We start from the raw sequence: 23,794 nt of genomic DNA on the forward strand, positions 1-23,794 counted from the left end.
GGGAATAAAACGATAGTTGCGAGTAGCGCTCTGTGGTTTGTGTCTCTCTTTTGTGTGTGTCGCAAAATGTTGCGCAATCGAACCTCGAATATGCTACACCAGCTGGCCGAGTCTTCAACCTTGGCAAGTCACGGAGGAGAACAGCAGTTTACGATGGTTAGCGAGGCGCTGGAAGTGCCAAGGAAATAAATTTACTTAGGGCAGGCAGTGACCGCGGATCCGGTTCATGATACTGAGAAAATGAGAAGAATAAGAATGAGCTGGGGTTGTTTGGCAGGCATTCTCAGATTATGAACAGCAGGTTGCTATTATCCCCCGAGAGAAAAGTATATAACAGCAGTGTCTTACCAGTACTGTTCTACTTAAATTGAGGACGACGCAACGAGATATGGAAAGAAGAATGCTGGGCGTAACGTTAAGGTGATAACAAGGGAGCAGATTGGGTGAGGTAACAAACGCGAGTTAATGACATCCCATTTGAAATCAAGAAATAAAAATGGACATGGGCAGGGCACGTATTGAGAAGGGAAGATAGCCGATTCTTATTAGGGTTACGGTCTGGATTCCAAGAGAAGGGAAGCGTAGCAGCGTGGGCAGAAAGTTAGGTGGGCGGATGAGATTAAGAAGTTTTGAGGGACAACATGGCCACAATTAGCACATGACCGGGGTAGTTGGAGAATTATGGGAGAGACCTTTGCCCTGCAGTGGGCGTAGCCAGACTGGTGATGATGATGGTGATGATGATGATGATGATGATGATGATGATGATGCAGCTCAAAACGCTGGCTGGGCTATTACAAATGTGGCACTTCTGTGGTGCACGAGATGCTGCCCGACAAAAAATAACCGGTGCGAAGGCCCAAGAAGAAGATCTAAAGATTTAGCTTGACACTTACTGTCAATTCCGTTCAAACTAGAGGCCCTAGGTTCACGCGGCACCACCGCCTTTGCTAAACAGCGACAACACCTCGTGTGCGCCGCTGTCCTCTGTTTCCGGAGTAACACCAGTTCTGCTACCGCGACTTCTGTTTCCGGGGTTCTCATTTCTGGTTGTACTGCTTTCCGTAACTCCGGTTCCTGGAATTTCGCTTGTTGCAGGTTCACTTCCGTACGCCGCAGCAGGGTGGCCAGAAGGGCACTACAGCAACCACGACCGCATCAGTACAGGAGGTAGCAGTGACGTCACTTTCGCTCGAAAATCAGAAGGTGGGACAGCATATAGCTTACACTTGAAACCGGAAGCTGAGGGGATTAGAGAGAGAGACAGAATTGGGGAGGAAGAAAGTAGGTAGGTGGTATCAACCTTGTCTGCGGAAACATGTTTGTGTGGAAGGGGGGGGGGCTTATTTCAGACCAGTGTATGTGCCGCGGTATGGCATAATCGCAACGCAGATATTGCAACGCGTATGCCAACAACAGTGGAGGCCAGGATGCTGCCCTGGGTCCCACAGTGACGTATGAGAGTAGCATGACCTCTTGTTGTCTTGTTCACCCCTTGACTGAGAGGAGCGTGACTTTGCTGCTTTTGCCGTCAAACGCACTGTGCGCCTCTTAAGGCTTGCTAGGCATCTCAAGCAGGACAGCGTGACGGCGGCGCTGCGATAGTGCATCGAGTGTGCCAGGGATTACTATCGCGATTGAATGACTGAATAAGATGATGAAATCACCCGTATAGGGTTTTATTTCAGAAAAGCGATATAGTGCTTGCGGCACGCGCGCTCGGAAAGTTGCGACGTAGTTCAAGCCTAAAAATCAGTTGATAGAGCAACTAAGAACCTAAAGTACCCAAAGCTACATATATATATATATATTACAGCCCGGATTGTGAACATTGCCAGACGCATGAAACGCTGGAACACATATGAGGGATTGGCCAGCATATGTAGTGGAGTGAAGGGCGTTGGAAAGTTCCCTAGCCAACGTTGGTACGCAACGACTGTCGGAGGACGCTATCCTAGGCCCATGGCCTCACACTGCAACTTCAAAGCAGGGAACTAAAGTGCTGTTCAAGTTTCAGCAGGGCACCAAGATAGACGAGTGGCTCTAGTACAACCACTGTCGAACTTACATAAGCATTTATCACTTTTCGTATCATCATCGCCCATCCCAGTACTTTAACTCTAGTTCCTTACTCTCCGATGCAGAGCAGCAGACTAGCTCAGGTTAACCTCTGTCTTTCCTGTCAATAAATTCTATCTATCTATCTTATATCTTATAGTCTATAGCAGCGGTGGCGTAGAGGTAGAACACCCGCCTCGCGTGCAAGAGGTCCGTGGTTCAAATCCCGGTGCCGGCAATTTTCCACCGGATTAAAGAAAAATTCGCGTGTTGATAAAATTGCATAAACAGGCCTGGAGTGTGTCCTGATCCCGGTGACCAGAACCGGTAACGCACTCCCTCACCGGAGTAGGATTGGCCACCCTGGTGCACTACTTGGCCACAACCTCCTATATGAACACAACAATCAAACCGGGCCTCAGTCCCCAGCAGCTGCTAAGCAACTGACCACGGCGGCGGTCAGACCTGCGACGCAGCAGAGGGTGCTAAGAATCCCTGGCTCCGGACAGGCGGCCATTGGAAAATGAACCTGGCAACGTTTAACGCTAGAACGTTATCTAGTCAGGCGAGTGTAGCAGTGCTATTGGAAGAATTGGAGGGCAGTATATGGTATATAATAGGGCTCAGTGAAGTTAGGAGGCCAAAAGAAGCATATACAGTGCTAAAAAGCGGGGACGTCCAGTGCTACCGAGGCTTAGCGGAGGGACGAGAACTAGGAGTCGGATTCCTGATTAATAGGAATATAGCTGGTAACATACAGGAATTCTATCGCATTAACGAGAGGGTGGCAGGTCTTGTTTTGAAACTTAATAAGAGGTACAAAATGAAGGTTGTACAGGTCTACGCCCTTACATCCAGTCATGATGACCAGGAAGTCGAAAGATTCTATAAAGACGTGGAATCGGCGATGGGTAGAGTGAAAACTAAATACACTATACTAATGGGCGACCTTAATGCCAAGGTAGGTAAGAAGCAGGCTGGAGACAAGGCAGTGGGGGAATATGGCATAGGCACTAGGAATAGCAGGGGAGAGTTATTAGTAGAGTTTGCGGAACAGAATAATATGCGGATAATGAATACCTTCTTCCGCATGCGGGATAGCCGAAAGAGGACGTGGATGAGCCCTAACGGCGAGACCTGAAATGAAATAGGCTTCATACTCTGCGCTAACACTGGCATCGTACAAGATGTGAACGTACTCGGTGTTAGATATGGCGCCGTTTCCTGAGGCTACTTCGAGTTCCCCAGACCACATCGAATCGCAGCACAGCTAATTGAGGAATGCAGAAGCAGGAAAGCACATTCCAGAGGAGTGCCCGAGCAAACAAGTTGAAGGCCACAAGACACATGCAAACAAGTTTGCGGCCCCCAGGTCGTGTGCCGCCGAGGAGCTATTCAACGCTTGAGTTTTCCAGAAAGCGAGGGCATAGCACGGCATTGTTGGAAGTAAAGTGGGTGCCAAACCACTTTACTTCCAACAGCCGGACGTGCCGGTACGGCCCAAGCGTACCTCTTCATCGCCTTTGAAGAAGACATTTGCTACCGCTGCGCGGCCGTAGCACCGGGAGCAGGTGGGTCCTCGGACAATGGAGCATGAGCACCCCCCCCCCCCTTCTCCTCCTTTGAAGAAGCGCATTGCACCACTGCGAGGCAAGACCGCAGAGAGCTGCCGGGTGTGACAACGCGATACGGGCGCCAACCATTGGCTGAAAGTGGCGTCATCTGAGCGGACTCTCCCATTGGTCAAACATGACGCGACTTCCAGTGCTCGAAGGGTTTATAAGAAGCATTCCAGAGAGACCAGAGCATTCCCTGATTCCCTCATTCACCTCTCTCGAACTTCTTGCTGCGGGCCGCAGCGTCCGAGTAGCTGCCGGCCCGTAATGACTGTACGACTGTTCATTGACTCTCACCTCTCAGTATATAATGTAAAATAAATACTCCCAAGTTTGGTTTTCATCCCGAAGTCCGTCCCTCAACCCCTACATCGGTAAGGTGCGCTGCAGTGACCACAGGATGGTAAGAAATCGAATTAGCCTAGACCTGAGGAGGGAACGGAAGAAACTGGTACATAAGAAGCCGATTAATGAGTTAGCGGTAAGATGGAAAATAGAGTTATTCCAGATCAAGCTACCAAACAGGTATTCGGCTTTAACTCGGAAGAGGACCTTAGTGTTGAAGCCATAAAAGACAATCTTGTGGGCATCATTAGGGAGTGTGCAATGGAAGTCGGTGGTAACTCCTTTAGGCAGGATACCACTAAACTGTCGCAGGAGACGAAAGATCTGATAAAGAAACGCGAATGTATGAAAGCCTCTAACCCTACAGCTAGAATAGAACTGGCTGAACTTTCGAAGTTAATCAACAAGCGTAAGACAGCTGACATAAGGAAGTATAGTATGGATAGAATAGAAAATGCTCTCAGGAATGGAGGAAGCCTAAAAGCAGTGAAGAAGAAACTAGGAATTAGCAAGAATCAGATGTGTGCGTTAAGAGACAAAGCCGGCAATATCATTACTAATATGGATGAGATAGTTCAAGTGGCTGAGGACTTCTATAGAGATTTATACAGTACCAGTGGCACCCACGACGATAATGGAAGAGAAAATAGCCTAGAGGAATTCGAAATCCCACAGGTAACGCCGCATGAAGTAAAGAAAGCCTTGTGAGATATGCAAAGAGGGAAGGCAGCTGGGGAGGATCAGGTAGCGGCAGATTTGTTGAAGGATGGTGGGCAGACTATTCTAGAGAAACTGGCCACCCTGTATACGCAATGCCTCATGACTTCGAGCGTACTGGAATCTTGGAAGAACACTTGCATAATCCTAATCCATAAGAAAGGAGACGCCAAAGACTTGAAAAATTATAGACCGATCAGCTTACTGTCAGTTGCCTACAATCTATTTACTAAGGTAATCGCAAATAGAATCAGGAACACCTTAGACTTTTGTCAACCAAAAGACCAGGCAGGATTCCGTAAAGGGTACTCAACAATAGACCATATTTACACTATCAATCAGGTGATAGAGAAATGTGCGGAATATAACCAACCCTTATATATAGCTTTCATTGATTACGAGAAAGCGTTTAATTTTGTCGAAACCTCAGCAGTCATGGAGGCATTACGGAATCGGGGTGTAGACGAGCCGTATGTAAATACACTGAATGATATCTATAGCGGCTCCACAGCCACCGTAGTCCTCCATAAAGAAAGCAACAAAATCCCAAAAAAGAAAGGCAGGGAGATACGATCTCTCCAATGCAATTCACAGCGTGTTTACAGGAGGTATTCAAAGACCAGGATTGGGAAGAATTGGGGATAAATGGTAATGGAGAATACCTTAGTAACTTGCGATTCGCTGATGATATTGCCTTGCTTAGTAACTCAGGGGACCAATTGCAATGCATGCTCACTGACCTGGAGAGGCAAAGCAGAAGAGTCGGTCTAAACTTTAATCTGCCGAAAACTAAACTAATATTTAACAGTCTCCGAAGAAAACAGCAGTTTACGATAGGTAGCGAGGCGCTGGAAGTGGTAAGGAAATACATTTACTTAGGGCAGGCAGTGACGGCGGATCCGGTTGATGAGACTCAGATAATCAGAAGAATAAGAATGAGCGGGGGTCGTTTGGCAGGCAAGCTCAGATTATGAACAGCAGGTTGCCATTATCCCTCAAGAGAAAGGTGTATAGCAGCTGTGTCTTACCAGCATTCACCTTCAGGCAGAAACCTTTATTCTTACGAAAAGGGTTCTACTCAAATTGAGGACGACACAACGAGCTATGGAAAGAAGAATGATGGGTGTAACGTTAAGGGATAAGAAAAGAGCAGATTGGGTGAGGGAACAAGCGCGAGTTAATGACATCTTAGTTGAAATCAAGAAAAAGAAATGGGCATGGGCAGGACATGTAATGAGGAGGGAAGATAACCGATGGTCATCAAGGGTGACGGATTGGATTCCAAGGGAAGGGAAGCGTAGGAGGGGGCGGTAGAAAGTTTGATGGGCGGATGAGATTAAGAAGTTTGCAGGAACGAGATGGCCACAATTTGTACATGACCGGGGTGGTTGGTGAAGTATGGGAGAGACTTCTGCCCTGTAGTGGGAGTAACCAGGCTGATGACGATGAAGATTATCTATCTTACGTAACCTAATATTTAGTTCAACAGGTTACGTTAACAGAAAACCAAGGCTGTTTAAGCTTACTGATTACTTTCCGCATGGGAAGCTGCGTGAAAGATCACGTGTGTACATGGCTTCGATTTCTTCGTCATTATTTTTTTTAGATTGGCCGCTCTCGTTGTTCCTGCCTTCACAAATGTTCATGGCAAGCAGCCAAAGAAAACAATTAAAGGACCCTAACAATACACAATACAGACCTAGACACCCTCTTTACGCTTCTCTTCAATTTGATTAGTCTGCAGTTTCTTTCTTTTTTGCCTCGTTTTGTGGGCATCGATTAGCTGTTCCAGCTCGTCGAAATCGATCCTACGCAGCCATGAAACAAAGTATTGCAAACCAGCTACTAATTGTTGTTGCTATCTTTTTCATTCTCGAATGTTAATGCGTGTCTGTATGTGAGGGGGAGGATGTTGTAGCGAGTGTTTTGTGATGTTGTTCTTCCTCTAGTGTGAGTATGTGCGCGAGTGTAGGAGTGTGAACGCTTTTTTTCACAGAACACGACAATGAGATCCCAGGTATATAAACGTTGACTGCAAAGAGCCCTGAAGAGTAAGGGCTGAAGTGGCAAGGAACAATATGCGCGTTTAACAGCTACAGCTCTTGAACAGCGATTGTTTCAAGTTTCTTTCGTAATTATCCAGGAGGTAGCGAATAGTAGCTTCGATCACTGCGTATTAAGCGTCAGCCGCAATGTATCTGCCAGCATTTTGTTTTCTTGGTTTCTGAATTTTACCCTTCTGGACTACGCATACGTTCCGAAATTGTCTCGTTTATGGTATAATTGTTGTTATTTTATTTAGAGTGAAAACATATTAGACAATTTCGGAATGTGTGAGTAGTCCAGAAGGGCAAAATGTAGATGTAGCAGATAACTGTGACCGTTGTGACCTAATAAATGAACTATTATTTCTATGGAGCTGCGACACCAAAAGCAAAAAAGTGACTTTCTGAGTTGCTATAAAAGAGGACTCCAGGTGCAGCCTTGACTACCTAGGGTTCTTTAAAGAGACGCTAATATTGAAGTTGAGTTTTATGCAAGCTTCTGCGTCTATTGTAACATGAAAGCCGCTCTTACTGCGTGAGGTGGCTAGGTGCAGCAGATCAGATCCAAAAACGCAAAACAGGTGCTGACGCCACCTTGACATTCTCAAACAATTTCGCGGTGCCCTGATAAATTTTGACGGCGCTTTTCTCGAAAGTTATGATTTCTTGATTTTATATGTGTGTCAGTACTGACTCCAGGTGGCCCATGTTATATAGGGGAACGCATCCGTACACCTACACTTGCCGCTGTTTTTGTTATCTGCCACTGAGAGACGCTTCCGAATGACTATCCCCGGATGCCGCACGCTGAGTCAGGGGTGCAGTTTCCGGGGCAAAGTTAACTTTTGCCAAGTGGCCGTGCGTAAAAATGCCGAAGATGCTGTCAGAGCCGAAGTACAACTGGCGCAAGTCACATTCTAGCGACGAACCCGAAGAACGAGCTGTAAGTCCATCGCTAGAGGGGTGATCAGTTTAAGCAATACACTCTGCTGTGTTTCCAAGCGAAAGATCTCTTGTATTCTCTGTCAGATCGACGATACCTTAGTGAAAAGGAGCCAAGGACTGAGATGTACCAGTTTTCAGAACTATTCCTGGGCTCTTGACTTTTACCTATTAATTTTAATAAAGTGTCTCCCTGACGTTATCTTCGAGAAATGAGGTTCTTACTGAAAAATGTCTGAAAACAGATTTTTCGAAGCATGGCTCAACAGCCTATGCAATAGTGTTGTGTTCCTCTTTGTATACTAAAAGCGCGCCGCAAAAATTGCAGCAGAAATGTTTGCTGATCGTGAGCGTAGTGCTTAAAGGGGGTACGTACTCTCGAACTTCCCGTCTGGAGTCTGTGGTATATCGAGCACGATGTAGTCGCACAGGCCAGGCTCGGGCATTGAACTGTTGATAATATTAGATTTTTCCGAGGGACTCGTCACGTAGTTGGGAGACATCATCTGGCACACCAGGGGAGGCTTTTCTGCAAGGAGATAAGAAATGCTTTGCTCTCGGAAGTACTCAGCGTATTGCTGCATCCGTAGTGATACGCGCACTCATTGTTATATGTTGCCGTCGGTTCTATTCATTATCTTTTGATACAGAGCACTGTGTAATCAGATTGTATGCACGACACGAATTGTGTTGTGCTTTGTGAAAGGCATGTGGGCACCAGTGACTCATTTGCGAGGGACGTGCTGAAAGTTCGTCGTTCATTTTAACATGGAAAGCTTACAGCCAAAAGCAAAGACAGCAAGGCGTCATATACTACACAGCTTGCACTTTTTCTTCCATATAGTCGCCATCGACATTGATACATTTGTCGTAGCGTATTATCAGTTTGAGGAAACCACTCTGGTAACACTCTGTGCCCTGCGATGCAAAGCCTGAGGCATGACCTCTTCAGCATACACGACCTGTAGGCGTTCAGGGCTGGCGGACACACTGGTCCCACGTGCCCATTCATACCGGTTAAAAGCGCGGACTTCCATTTCCAACTATGGTGTCAGCGCCCGTCTGTGTGCCATCGTGATATGTACTCGAATAACCGCGGTCACGCCGGTCTGCAGCTACTCTCTTCGGCACTCTGCGCATTGTTGTGCCATTACCACCAGCCCGGATTCCGAATCTGCAAGATGCAGAATTTATCTCTCGAGCGCCCAAATTCTCCCTTGACAAGTCAAGATGCTGAGCCGTCAGGCAGCAGTGTCCTGCGGAGAAGCATCGGCGGGCAACGTGTTCAAACGTGACTTTGTGTGCCAGACAGCCCGGCGCCGCACCTCCTTTTTGCCTGGAGGTCACCGCGCGCGCGAACTTTGAACCGGGTGGCCAGCGCGGTCGCTGGTTGGACCTCTCGGACGACCGCCGAGTGCTGACTTTGTATTGGGCCGTTTGAGTGAAAATGGTTCGTCGGGGATTATAAGGCCGCGACGAGCCACCTGGAAAACCGGATCCGCCGACCCACCGGGAGCCAGTGCCGCTCTCGACTGGGGTGAGATGGGTCACGCGTTTTCGCCGGACGTCGCCGTGCGGGAACAGTCGCGTTTGCTGTGAGATCTCGGCCCCAGCGCCGACCCGTTCATGTCCTGTATAATGACCTGTATATAGTGTATAAAGTCCCTTTTGTTATTCTCATCGACGCCTGGCTCGGAGTCTTCGCTACCAACGCTCTGTCACGAAACGGGTGACGAGCGCTACGGGACCACAAAGTCGTAATAGTGGTGCAGCGGTGCAAAGTCGTAACAGCATGCGTCATTTCGCTTCCGCTTCCGCTCCTTCCGTCGTTGAACCAACAAAGTGCGTCAATTATTAGGGCGGTTGTTTGTTTCGCCTGGTGTACCATCTTTTGTTTCGAAAAAGATGACATTACATTATACATTATGACATTATACAGTTTACATTATAATTCGAATATTTACGTTCGTGCCCACGTAAAAAATGCAAACGTACCTCGAGGCCAATGTTTTAAGCAAGCTGCATTGAAGCTAGATTTAATATGCTGTCATCAGGAGTGGAAGTCCGTTTCACGTTGCCAGACGGCCAGCATGTAATGTCGTGGCACTAACTGGGGAAAACATTTTCGGTGCTGTCGGTAGCGTCTGAGGGCTAACAGAGTCGAGAGTAACAACTCATTCAAATTCAAATCCAAATTCTTTATTTCTGCCTTGTACAAATACAGACAGCGGAGGCGCAGAAAAAGCTGTCAGAAACAGCTTGACAAAGCCGCAGCCCCATTTCGCTTGGCAGTGGCTTCACAGCAAGGCTTTTAAAACAAATGTAGTTGCAGTCTAATAACACTAATACATAATGAACAAATACAAAAGAAAACATAACAAAATTATGCAATATTTATACAATATTCACCACAAAGAAGAGCAGAACCTACATGGTAACAAGCATAGTACGCAAAGCACTGTTTGACGCACTGAAAAGAACAAGATAGTTTAAATAGGAGTAAAAAAGTGAATTGTAGATGAGTAATTTTACTTGCCTTGGAGTAATTTTACTATGCTTTACGCTTTCAGTAATATCAGTAATAATCACGAGACAACGCCTATACTTTGTCCCCTGTTTGCAATTAGATGAAGTGATGGCTGATTTTGCTATTTATTTTTCGCGGTCACGGCACACAATCTGCAAGATCGAACTCAGAAGTGGGCGGGCTGATTGCTGGCGTGTTATTGCGCAATTACGCTGTGCCCGGCGGACGTCACTATGCGAAATCCGGTGCGACATGTCGCTGGTCGCTCTTGCTCGAAAATTGGGTGTAGTAGTTGAGCCTTAAAGCGGACGCGGTTCGCCAGCAGATGATATTAAGATGGTCGCTTCATGTAGTCCTTGCTATCATTGAGTTTGAGTGTAAATTGTTTTGTGGGTACAAGTTCAGCTAATCAAGAGATGGTTTCTGCGACTGTAGTAGCTGTGCCACATCTTATTCTTGAACCTCACTACAATGTGACTTCTGATGGAGGTACTGTTGCGTTCATGTATCGGACGCCCGCGTCAAACCCAAACCGTGAAGACAACGCAACGTCGCATCTCACCATCGAGCTAGCCGCAGACTACGAAAGCGGGCCTCGAAGCGTGGTGTTTTACCCGAGTCGACCAGGAAGGTCACAGCCAGGTCAGCTACTCCAATCACCGACCTGGCATCGCCTGCAGCTATCGTACTGCAACAACCAGGGGAATCACCCAACTTCCACAGAGCTCCGTCCGACAACTCGGAAACCTCGCTCAAGCCTTCAACAGCTGGTACTCCAAACATAGCTACTCCGTGTGTCCGACTTGGAAGGCGTCGCGAGGGCCTAGTTCGAGATTCGGGTGTTTACATTAGCGACGCGGGACGGTTTTCGAAGTAAATTCGTGATGACCTTCACAAAAACCGTCCACAATGAAAGGGCTAAAGCCCTGCTTGAAGTCTGTGTACAGTTAGCGAACGAGAGCATCGCCATTTTCGCGGAAGAGATGACTCGGCTGTTTTGCAAGGTCGACCCCACCATTCCGGAAGAGAAGAAGGAAAAGCCCGACAGTTCAGCTGCGTGCGTCTCAAGAACCAACAAAGGATGGACAGACGACACTACAACCATCGACGGCGCCACGTTGAATACCAGCCCGGCGATCATGTTTGGATTGTTTCTCGATACCCCGGCGCACGCTGAGTGGAAAGATTATTCGACGTTATTGGATACCATACACGATCATTCGCCGTATTGGTGCACTGATCTATCAGGCCGTGCTGGATGACAAGCCGAATGGCATACCATAGTCTTAGTGCTGTCGTCATTAAATCGCGATTAAGCCGCCACTGGCATGCCACCGCCGTCCTTGCGTCGTCGTGAGGAGGTCGCTATCACACTCCCGCTGTCAACGTGCTTTCATCGTCACGGCGTCGTCTTCATACAAGCTTCGTCCTACACTCGTAGTCATCGCTTTGTCCTCATGTCGCAGTTGTGCCGTCGCAGTCTTTAAGTTGTAGTCATAGAGTCGTCGTCATGCATCCGTCCTCAAACCGTCATCTCGCCGTCGTAGTCGTGCCATATTCGCCATTCCCACCTCGCCATCCGGAGGCCGTCATAGCTTAGTGGTCACGCTATTTTCGTCATATAATTGTCCTCATGTCACCTTCGCCAAGCTGTCATCGTTACACATTTGTCAAAAGTTAGGAATCGTCATCTCATTGTCGTAATGCCATCGATGTCCTACCCCCTTCGTCCTTACATCATTGCTATTTCTTTTCATCAGTTCATCGAGATCTTTGCGTCAGCGTAATACAATCGTCGTCATGCCACCATGCTCATGTGCGACATTGGCAAACGAGGGTTAGAGCAATGAAGGGCGATACAGGCGTATTTCGGCATATGTCGGAGGCAACAGAAGTCACAGAATGACCACTATATACGTTAATAGACGTGACTTCAGAAATACGGTGTGTCACTGCGCTCGTATGCTAATCGCATTAGACAGTTTTAGTTTAGCGCTTGCAACCGAACGTAAAAGCATTAGGTACGTAAAGAAATAGCGTCGTCCTCACTGCGCAAGCTCGGAACGTGATTGGGTTTCTGCGGTTTACGTGGGCTATGAAAACCTACGTTTAGGGTGAGTTCAACATCCGTATTGTTTACGGAAGCTAAGAAATGCCGTTGTCGAACATGGCGGCACCCATGGCTGCCGTTTCAGCGTGAATTCTCGGGATGGCTATGCTCTCACTTGCGTCGATCACCAGTAACTATTGTAGTGAGCTTTTGCTTTCTCAAAACTAACCAGAATGGTTTGTTGTGAGCGCACAGCGCGTCCATTTTCTGAGATCGTTCGGCGATTCTGGCACTCGGAGGCCTATCGAGACGCGTCCACATAGCAACAGCAGGATGGTTACTAATGGATCGTCTTGGCTTGGATACGTTTGGCACGAGATGCCAGACGGTGACTTGCTTTATAACGTTTTCTTTACGTTTGTTTTTCCGTAAGGTAAACTAAACGACTTGAAAGGACACGTAGTGTAACATCCCGCAAAGGTGCTTACGTCCAACGTACGTAAGGTGACAAACGCTATTCTAAAGCTGTCTATTATCGTCGGCAGTGATCGTGAGATGAATTCTACTGTTCTTTAAAGTGGAGCTGTTAGAACCTCGCTGGGTTTCTCTTGACGTTCGAAGCTTCGTCGAGCGGGGTGAAAGAGAGCTGAGAGAGTGAAAGCAGAGTATAAAAATAGCATCGCGCAGCATAGTGACGTGACGAAGATGGGTGGAGCCTGGCGGGAGAGAAGGAGCGGCGTGGCGGGGACACATGTGGTGTGACGTCACTACTCTCTATTAAAGACTCGCGTGCTCGCTTCTGCCGATTTCAAGAAGCTGCCATGTAGTACACTGCGCCTAAGCTAGCATGCATCAGAGCTAAAGCGCGGTGGTTGCCGCCACGTCGCGTCGGTACAGCGTCTGGCACACGGCATCGACGCGTATGGCGTCTCAACTAATCGCTTCTGTTGCGGCGGGTGCCTCAAATGGCGCGACGTCCCAACCGAAACCCTCCACAGAGGAAGAGGGCACGTATTTTTCAGAAGCCTTAGCCTCCCCCCGCTCTGCTCGTCTCTGGTGTTTCCCATAGCAGAGCCACGCGTAATTTTCAAAACCTTTTTCGTTTCCTGCTGCTACACTTCCCCTTCGTATTTTCTTATTGCACTAAGTAAGGAAACGCAGACAGAGGAAAACGTTGACTAACGATTGATGCGCGAAATTTGTTCTTGTTTTCCTGTATCCGTGTTTCTGCACATAGCGCAAGAAAATACGAAGCGTCATCGCCCAGCTCCTTTTATCATTTTTATGCATTTTCTAATCAAAATGTGGCTGAGAATAAGGCTTACTCGTTGGAGGACTTGGAGTACTTGGACTTGGACTTTGGCTTGGAGGACTAGACTTTGTTGTCGTAGTAGAGGTTGGCAAAGGGGCGACCACTGGGACTGATTGGATAAAGATGCGCATTAGTAGCGAGAATTGGTAAAGTCATAATAATAGCCGGATAAGACCGTATGGACATGTGGGACGAAAGCTTTAGCATGAACCACTGCGATGACCTATAATGTTTCCCACATATCGACCGAAGTTTATGTAACGGCTTTCGGGTGGTCTCGGTATATTATAGTAAACCATGGTTTGATTCTGTGGTCCTCAGGTATAACTTTCTCGAATCAGACAACAATCAAATTACGAGGAGCACAACTACTTTGTAATTTGGAATGTTAGCATTCCCCGTAGGTAAACGTTGTATTATTATCACGGAGGCGACAATGCACACCAGAATAAATAAGGTATCGCGTGAAAAATACGACTGAACTACGTTGCATGCAGGCAGCATGTGCGCCCTCGTAAACGTATACGTACATGCATATAGGGGCCCGTATACGTAAGCAAGCACGCACGAATAAGGGGAACACTGAATAATGAATCGTTGATAAAAGGTATTCCTTAGAAAACTCCCCCGATGCACTTCACTAAGGCGTATTCTTTTATTCCCTTTGCTCCAAGTGGAAAATTAAAATATGGCAATTTTATATAAAATACATTAGGTTAACAAACACTCGAACAGCTCGTGTTAGGCCTGAGCGAAATGTGAAACAAAAATCGCTTTACTAAATCGCTAGGGACAAAGATTGGATGCGCAAATGGCTCGATTGAATTGAAGAAGTTTGACAAAGACACCAAACGGTTGCCAATTCACGTACATATATGCACTATTCTACAGGCAAAAAAATGCTAGCTTCCAATTTTTTTCATGCTAAATCGTAGAGCCTAAATAATGGAACTCTAATGCAACATTGGTTGAGACTAACATCAGTTGCACTTCACTGACGTATTCGTTCATTCCTTTTCCTCCAAGTTGAAAATTACAATATGTTAACTTGATGAAAAATACTTTGGGTGAACAAACAATCGCATAGCTCGCATTTGGCCTGAACGCAATGCAAAATAAAAGTCCCTTTACTTACGTGTATGCGTGCCTGACAGAAAAGAGGGTCAAAATGTGCAAATGGCTTGATTGAAATACAAAAGTTTGACAAAGACACCAAACACTTGTCACTTCACGCACACAAATACGCTACTCTACAGACATCAGCATGCTAGGTTCCAATTTTCTTCGTGCTAAACTGTAAAGCCTTAGTAATGGAGCGCAAATGCAACATCGGTTAAGGCTATACACGTCTACATGCATGCCAAGCAGGTTGGCATGCTGCGAGACGTGCAAATATACAGAAGAGTGCTTGACTTGTGTGTATCTGTGAGAAAGGATGTGAGTGTAGATAAAGCAGAGAAAACGCGAATGGGAAACAGAATATGAAAAGTAGCCACTCATGGAGGCGTTGCTAAACACTCACCAATATTTGACGTACGTACTCTTGTAAGATTCCCTTTTGTAAGTGATGAAGCACCGGCTGCTGAGTGGCGCAATTCATCGTGGCGGTAGACAGCGTGGACAGGTACCGTGTGGCCAGCATTATAGCCTACTCGAACGTCAGTGCACTTTTTTGTAGCCGGAGAAACGAATACCTTTATGAGAAGTTGAGTTCCTTTAGTTTTACCTGTGGCCTTGGAAAAAGTTGCTGACAGTGAGCTGTTATTTATAACTTGGCGCTGCCCACAGGCGAGAAAAGACAAGACAGTGTATGACATCCTGACATGATCGCACAAACACAACATAGTATCGCGTGAACATGGTGTGGTGCCCAACATTATTGAGATGCACAGAACAACTTATCATTGTTACGGAGAAGAAAAAAAAAGTTTTCTTTCAGAAAAAAAAACAGTCCTACAACAGTAATGCGAATGAAATTGCTTTCGAAGGCGGAAAATAAAACACTTCTACAGATTTCTCAGGTCATAACAAAACTGACTTTGAGGCATTCAGCGAATCTCGGAATGAGTTTAGCAAGTCTTTATATCATCAAAAGGAGCAGTCGCTGAACTACAATTCGAAGCATCATGTTAAGTGTCTCGTCAGCTGCCAGTGACATTTTCCACTAAATGGTTTGCCACCAGTCCTTCCGCATGTGCATTCGGACACTATGGCACATGGGCTATGGGTTATCGCTGAGACTACAATGTATCCGGATTAGCACAAGACTAAAACATCTTGAAATAAAATAAGCTCGGCCATACGCGACGTTCGCACACGTGACTTTAAAACACTGAGATGTTTATTTGCCACTACACAACTGAGTCTGACTGCACCGTGGGCTGACGTGTAAAAGGCTTCGACATAACGCAGCTACTTGAGCAACAGACGAAAGAGAAAAATACGTTAATGTTGGAAAGGAGGAAAGGTAAGCATGACGCACGTGCTTCGGAATCGCTACTCCGCACTATATTGGAAGGGGAAAATGGAATACGTAAGATGAGAAGAGGCAGATGATGATATGGATGGTAGGGGAAGAAACAAGTTGCATGAAAATACAGTTTGTACAGAGCTATGACTGCTGGCTGTCGCAACAATTCTCTTACTATGCGGTGGTGTGCACAGCCTTGCCTGATTGTACGGTAACGTTGACTTACCGTTGCAAGATGAACGCTAATATCCGCTAGGGTCAACACGCTTACTTGTTATTACAGCGGCTGCTCCTGCTACAATCGCTTACGTCGCGGTTTCTGGTCGAGCGATGGTGCTCAGGAAATGCCATGACCAGCATAGTGGACACCTGCACAAGGAGCACGTAAGAACATGATTTGTCTCAGTAGTTCATAGTGCGGTGTCATTGGCCGCAGTGTCCTTAAAAATTCACCGCAATGGTTATCCAACAGTTCACAATCAAATGGTATCGCGCCAATACTGGCGACGCTTCTAGAACGGTTCAATATCGGTGCAGTAGGAATTCCATATTACCTGTATGTCACTATATTCTAACGTGTGTTTTTGTGGACTACGATGTCAGAATTGGTAGGTCAGTTGTACCACGACCAAGAAAACTTGCTTGCCGTTAGGCAGGATGCAAGTGAGCGTCACTGATGTTCCACACGTAGCAGGAAGACAGGACGCCCTAGAGGCCACTGCGTAATACTTGGCAACGTCTGCAACAACTCCTCCCGCTGTGCGTCAAGACGAATATGATCGCTGATAGCACGTTTCCACCATGGACCCAACAAACCATCGGTGAAAGTGTCACCAGGAATCCTTTGTGATGTAACAAGAACGGTGGTTACCAAAAGGGTACCCACTGTACTTATAGTGAGTGCTTATTGGTAAAATGTTCATTTACTGCGGTTGCTCCTGTTTATTATGATAGCGATATATAGGGGAAAATGACGCCTAATTCAGACACCTTGAGGGAGCATGCGAAAAGTCGTCAAGAGAGAGAGAGTGGGAAGTGAAAGTGGATTGAGGAAGAGTGAGAATGGGGGCTACTAGACTCCACCATATGCAGAAGCCGACAGATGGCCGTCTGGAGCAAGCAGGCAAGCATTGTAGCAGGTGCTAACAAACTACCAACCTACAAACTCCAAGCTACCTTAGCGGCAGCGACCTTAGACTACACTAGACATTGGCTACGGTGCCTACTCACCTCCATGTACCCGGACCGCCGAGTGGTTAGTGGCAAGGCTCCCAAGACGCGCCCAGCAAACTCTCTCCAGGAGAGATCGTTCCACGCTCCTGTGCTTACGGACTGGCTGCACCTGGACGGCGGCCCGACTGTAGGCCAAGGGTCACCTGCCTGCAAGAAGTGAGGAGAACCGGAGGCTCTGGTTTCCTGGCGCAACAACGCTCGACAGTCAACACCACCTACAGACGCCAGTGTTTTGCAACGGCCACAAAGACTCAGTGGTATGGAATGGTGTGGTATTCCTTATGCGATGGCGCACACCCACTGTGGGGGAGTGGCCAAGATTTGGATGAAATTAGGCAGTCTTTATTAAATACTAACATTGGTAAAGCCAACTGGAGGAAATGAACAAAAATAAAATGTTTAGCAATTCGAGACAATCTCTTTGTAGCAATTATAGATTCCTCCACGGTTAGCAAATATCCCTGTCCAAGAGAGGAGGCTCGTAGAGAAAGGAGATTTATAATTGAAAAGCTTTAACCAAGCTGCGTAAATCTTCATTCTAGAACATTTTTTCTTAAAGAAGTAAAACAGCGGCACAATGTGAAAAAAATGATCTATTGTTTCAACTTCTCCACAGACTGGGCACAGAGGAGAGGGCACCAGACGAGCCCTGGGATGATAGAAGTTTAATTTTTGTATTCGACAACGTAACTGGACAAAGATGACTTCAGTTTTTCTGGTGTGAAAGTAATTTTTGGACCAAGGGAATAGGAGGTGTCGATATTCTGAAAAATTCGCTACAGCTGGGTTCAAAATGTCTTGACTAATTGTATATCTCCTGAATCTATTAGTCGTTAGGTAAGCTATTGTAGGAGGTAATGGTAATACAGGGCCACTGAGGGCCGCTCACGTGAGACAGTCAGCTATTTCGTTCATGACTAATCCTTCATGTCCAGGCACACAAAGCAATCTAATTAAATTTTTGTGTGCAGGCATTAAAAAATGAAATGTACGTAAAAGGTCAGTGACACCATTTGCTGTGAGCGAGGAACATAAGGATAAAGAATCTGTTATTATTACTACCGCCGATATTGATGAACTTAGTTTGCGTAAGGCTAGAACTACAGCTAGAAGTTCCGCCAAAAGTACGGTAAAGAAGTCCGGAATCCTGATTGCAAATGACCAGTCTAGAGCGGGAGAGAAAATGCCAATTCCAGATTTTCCTTCACACTGTGAGGCGTCTGTCGCAATCACCGTATATTTAGATAAACTCAATAAGTGGTCCTGTAATAAGCCGTTCATTATAGTATACGACAGAAGTTTTGTATTATTTGGGTATATGTCATCATATGTAATTTGTAGGTTCTCTCGCACATCACAGAAACTCGGTACCTCCCAGTGACATACATTAAAGGGATTGATCAATGCTTGTAGAAAGACCACCTGTGGTGTATGAAAACGATGCCAGTGTATTCCGAAGAAAAGTTTATACTAATCTTTCAATAAAGAATTCATGCAATTTGAAGATATTTTGCACCGTCAGTAAACTAAATCTACACAATATTGAGGGCAACCTGACTTCTTGGTGTAGTATGGTATTGGCAACACATTTCGGTAATCCGCAACACAGTCGTAGGGCTTCCCGCTCAAGTAGAACAAGGGGACGTAATTTAAAAGCTGGAGCACCAGAAAATAAAACACATCCAAATTCTGAAATGGGCCACACATACATTTTTTATATCATTAAAAGTGAATCTTTCCGCATTTCAGACTGACTGTTGCACAGCTTACGTAGCATACCAACTGCTCACACTCTTTTTTTATCTATGTGGTCAATATGGCCGACCCAGCTGAGGGAACCGTCTTATACTAAACCTAAATATTCACCGACTCCACTTGAGGTATAGTCTCGAGGCATTTCGATATCGATATGTTAACGCGAGTGTTAAGAGGCAAAACCAACATCAAGCATTTTCTAACGTTGAGTGAAAGGCGAATTTTGTTTAACCAGATTTCTATGGCATTGAGGTAGTTCTGTAGTCGATACTATAGAGAGTGAATATCAATGTCTGATGCGAAGAAAGCAATGTCATCCGCGTATACGCATGTTTGTACATTTTGATGAACAGGAATGGAACACATCAGAATATTGAAGTGAGAGCTCCTTGAGGAACACCTCGTGATTGATTATATATACTCGAGGAAACGCCTCTTAGACAGCAGGAAAATCTTTTTCCTTTTAAAAATTCACCAATCCAGTTTGAAAAATAATTTGGAATCTTCTCGATTTCGCAATATATCTAATAAAATTAAGTGCTCTACTCTGTCGTAGGCTTTGGAAATGTCTTATGTCACATTAGCACCTATTTGACTCTGTCGCCGTGCTAATTGTATTCCACTTTCTAAGTCCACGTGAGCATGCCAAATTGTACGTGATGGTCGGAATCCAATTTGGCAGGGGCTAAGCAAGTCGTTGTTCTGTATAAATTTAATCATACTGGCATATAGAATTCTTTCAATTATTTTAATCAAATCTGAAGGTAGCGCAATTGGCTTAATGTTATCGATTGCATATCCTTCCGCATGATTTTTAAGAATTGGGATGATTTTAGCAATTTTCCACGCAGACGGAATCCATGAGAACTGAATTGAGTAATTTACAATAGCTAAAAGGTCATCAGAAGCTTCCTTAAATAAAATTCTCATTTAGTAGATGTTACCCCATCTACGCCGGGAGCTGAATATGGAAGTCGCTCCACGATTTGAGCCAATTCTAACATGGAGATTTCTGTAAAATCATCTGATGCCCTTCGTAAGCGAGAACAACTTGACAAGACAGAAGAAAGTGTCATTTCTAATCCCTTCGCGGTTTCTTCTTGTGATTGTTTCATTTCATCGCTACTGAAGAGTATAGAGTCAATATTAATTTGACGCGGAAGGACTTTCCTACGGAGGAGAAAACGAAACAATGCACGCTTATTTTTATTGTTAGACAAAAAATCAAAATGCTGTTTCAAAATTCATGTTTGGCTTTAGAAGCTGTATGTTTATAGACAGCTCGAAAAAAATTTATAGTCACTCCAATTTTCGCGACTCTGGTGATGCAATAATTTTTTACAAGCAGCTTTTCCCTTTCTGTAGTCTCGAGCGCATTCTTAATTCTACCAAGGACTGCAAGATTTTCTTTTATTCGATCTAATCTCAAATTGAGCCTTTTCGCAAGCATGCAAGAACATTTCGCAAGCATGCTTTCAAAATGTTGTAATTTATGAAAGTTCAAACCTGGTCACTCATAAATGTTACAGGACGTGCAACGTCAAGTACTATTGGAAGGGGATCACTGCTTGTCGAACAATCAATAGTCGACCAAGAAGTTACGCAGCCCTTGGCCACCGAATGTAAGATCTAGTGAAGAGTAAGAGCGGCCTCTCACAAACGCACTAGATCCAGAGTTCACGCACGTTAGTCGATATTCCAAGGACGAGTTCCACCATCGGGTGTGTCACAAATCTGTTCTTACCCCTTGAGATATGGTGAGAATTGAAACCACCAGTGATTACAATGTCACGTCCACTAGAGTTAATAACACTGTTCAGTGTGCTAGTGTCCTGTACGCCAGATGGAAAATATGCATTAACTACGGCAAAGGGACAACATCCCGGGAGAACCAGCTCTATCGCTAGGATTTCATACTGTGGAGTAGAATGTTGAAATGAAATTTTAGCCCTTTGGCAAATTTTAGGTGAGATAAATGTAATTAATCCGCCACCTCTTGTAGGACGGTCTTATTGAAATGATCTGTAGAATTTCATATGAAAAAATTTCTCAGGATTTTGCCACGTTTCTTGTAACATAATTAAATCAGGATTAAGTTGAGAAGTTAGATAAGTGAAATCTATTGAAGGAGAATATAAAGAGCGGCAGTTCCACTGAAGCACATTTAGTGATCCTATTTTTTGGAAAGTGCCGCAGTCGAAACTGCCTTCTGTAGAATGTTTTCCTTTAGCAAAACACTGGACTGACTTTTCTCAGCTTTTGAGTGAGGGCCGTTGGAGGAGTCTTCATTAATATAAGACATGGTTCTTTCTTATGCTCGAGCATTTAGTTGCACCTCTATCGTTTCGAAATTTGCATTAATCCTATTACGAGTTGTAGGGCCCGCGGAAGAGGGAGTGGAAAGTTCAATACCATTGTTGCAAGGATTGGCACCTGATCTTTTATGGTTGGTTTGGTACTCAGGATCAAGTATTTGCGTTGTCACAGGAGCTTGGCAGGTAGTTCGCATCAAATGAAATAAATGATTAGAAACGGCTTGTGAGATACATTCACCAAGGCTCATTGCCAACTTTCCGTAACTTTTCTAACTGCCTTTTCCACAGCGGCTTCTATAGTTGCAGAAAGTGACAGATCCATGGTAAGATTGTCTTCCTATTATCCCCGCATAGCCAGCGGCCCTTTCTTTCACAATTTTTACGGCGTTCATCCTAGAGCAGTGTCGTCGATCAAATATTTCAATCACCTGCAATTCATGAGCCCTAAGAGAACAGTTTAAATAATTGGCTAGATGATTTCCATCACAGAGACAGTATCGCTCTTCCTGGGCACTTCAACAACTTTGAGCGTGTTCTTCCCCACATGCGCAACAACGTTGTCTTCATTTACACCCTGCCATACTATGGCCGTATCGCCAGCAATTACGGCATTGAATCGGAGGCGACGCCAGGGGTTCAACTCTGAACACAAGGGGCCACACCTTTAGTTCTGATGGGCAGGAAGTTCCTGCAAAAGTTGCGATCACCGATTCTATTGGTACCCGCTTATTGCCTACCACTCGATTGCATCGGTAAACAGCAATTACTCCAGTCCCAGACAATCTCTCTAGTGTTTCAGCGGGAGAAAGATCAGCATCCACACCTCTGACTATTCCCTTATTGCAAGCGAGGTGAGCAGGGATGAAGGCACTCACCAGTATTGACGCGAATGATGAGCAATTTAGCAAATCCGCGACGCAGGACTGGTCTGGCAATCGGCACACGATACCTCCGCGGCCGAACGGCCTCACTTCCGTGATGGTCTGGTATGCAGAGGTAGCAGCATGCAGAGGTTTCTGGATCGCCTGGGGGTTGGTCAGACCTATCAAGCCTCCATTTGAAGGAACCAGACCCGCCGTAATGCTGCTAACACCACTGCGGACGAACAAATATAGAGGTAATTCATCCGTTGGAATAGAGGCGGCCCATGGGAAAAAACCCCTACCCGGGGAGTTGATGGACATCAGCCTAGGATGAAGCTGGCGTTAGAATCGGTGAGAGCTCACCAAATAAGATTGGTAAAGCCTAATATCACCCAAAACCTGGCCAAGTGACAGAAGCTATCGCTCGGCAATCCACCACGATGGGTCGGAGCTGCCCCCGGAGGAGCTGCTGTGGCTGTTATGGTTGTTGTTCTTGTTGTTGTTGTTGTTGTTGTCCTAAGTGGCCGTGGCACATACGCACAGTGGGGGCTTGGCCAAGAATTGGGTGGTTAAATTAGGTGCATAAAAATAATAACAAGGGAGTTAACAATTTGAGAGTTGGAGTTTAAATGTAAACGTTTTCTGTTCAGAGAAAAAAGGAAATAATCAGAAGAAAACCGGGTATGAAATAATAATAATAATTAACAATAGATGAGAAATAAAAGAAAGCTGTGGTTGGGAGGGAGAACGACCAATCTAACATGGAAATCGACTGGCTTCAATGAAGCAATTTTGGATTGCCGAGCGACCGTTTCTGTCGCTGAACCCAATAATGGAGGCTCCAAAAGGTAGGATCACAGGCACTGATAAAGTTAGAGCAATAGAGCGAAGCGGGATTTTAAGTAGTCGTTTTCTTATAAGACAACAAGAAATGGTCTATTGTCTCCGCTTCGCCATGGAATGAGCATAATGGTGAGGGGACCACACCAGACTTGTGGAGGTCGAAGTTCAATGCAGGTATACGGCAGCGCAGCTTCGTGATGGACACTTCAATTTTCCGTGTTCGGCAAAAATCTCTTTTCCAAGGGTGTAGGAGATGTCCGTAATTCACTGAGTTAGTAATTGCGGCACCTGATACTGTCTGTATGACACTCCTGCGCAATCTAGTAGCAGTAACATAAGCTGTCAAAGGGCAGCAAAGAAGAATCGGGACACTTATCGATGCCTCGGCTAGAGAGTCTGCAATTTCGTTTATGATTAGTCCTTTATGGCCAGGGCACCTAAATCAAACGCACGCTTCTCAAGTAACCAGGTACCAATGAATGAAATGTCCTCATCACGCGAGAATCAGTAGAAGCAGTAAGGGATGAGCACAATGATAACGAATCAGTGACTATCACGGCTGACATAATTGATGGTCCTAGTTTGCGTAATGCCAGCACCACGGCCATGAATTCGGCTAAAAAGATCGGTATGAAATCTGGCAGCCGAAGAGAAAATGTCCAATCGAGAATCGGCGAAAATATTCCTGCACCTGACTTTTCTT

The 23,794-nt window shown here is 45.6% G+C and overlaps 1 protein-coding gene across 3 annotated transcripts in view; it reads right to left on the reverse strand.

Moving 5' to 3' along the window:
- Positions 1-23,794, reverse strand: part of LOC135896121 (uncharacterized) — a 57,485-nt gene that overhangs the window by 28,883 nt on the left and 4,808 nt on the right. Inside the window, exons 3-6 of one of the 3 annotated variants that reach the window (XM_065424465.1) lie at positions 22,261-22,410; positions 17,313-17,462; positions 13,626-16,451; positions 8,100-8,252 (exon numbers count right to left, since the gene is read on the reverse strand). In XM_065424465.1, coding sequence (XP_065280537.1) covers positions 8,100-8,252; positions 13,626-13,743 — 271 coding nt within the window. In that variant the 5' untranslated portion in view covers positions 13,744-16,451; positions 17,313-17,462; positions 22,261-22,410. Of the gene's footprint in view, positions 1-8,099; positions 8,253-13,625; positions 16,452-17,312; positions 17,463-22,260; positions 22,481-23,794 lie in introns of all 3 variants that reach the window. The other 2 variants (XM_065424464.1, XM_065424467.1) reach the window with 2 other exon arrangements.

Source organism: Dermacentor albipictus, chromosome 6 (assembly GCF_038994185.2).
Source record: "Dermacentor albipictus isolate Rhodes 1998 colony chromosome 6, USDA_Dalb.pri_finalv2, whole genome shotgun sequence".
In the NCBI taxonomy this organism is placed as follows: Eukaryota; Metazoa; Arthropoda; class Arachnida; order Ixodida; family Ixodidae; genus Dermacentor; species Dermacentor albipictus.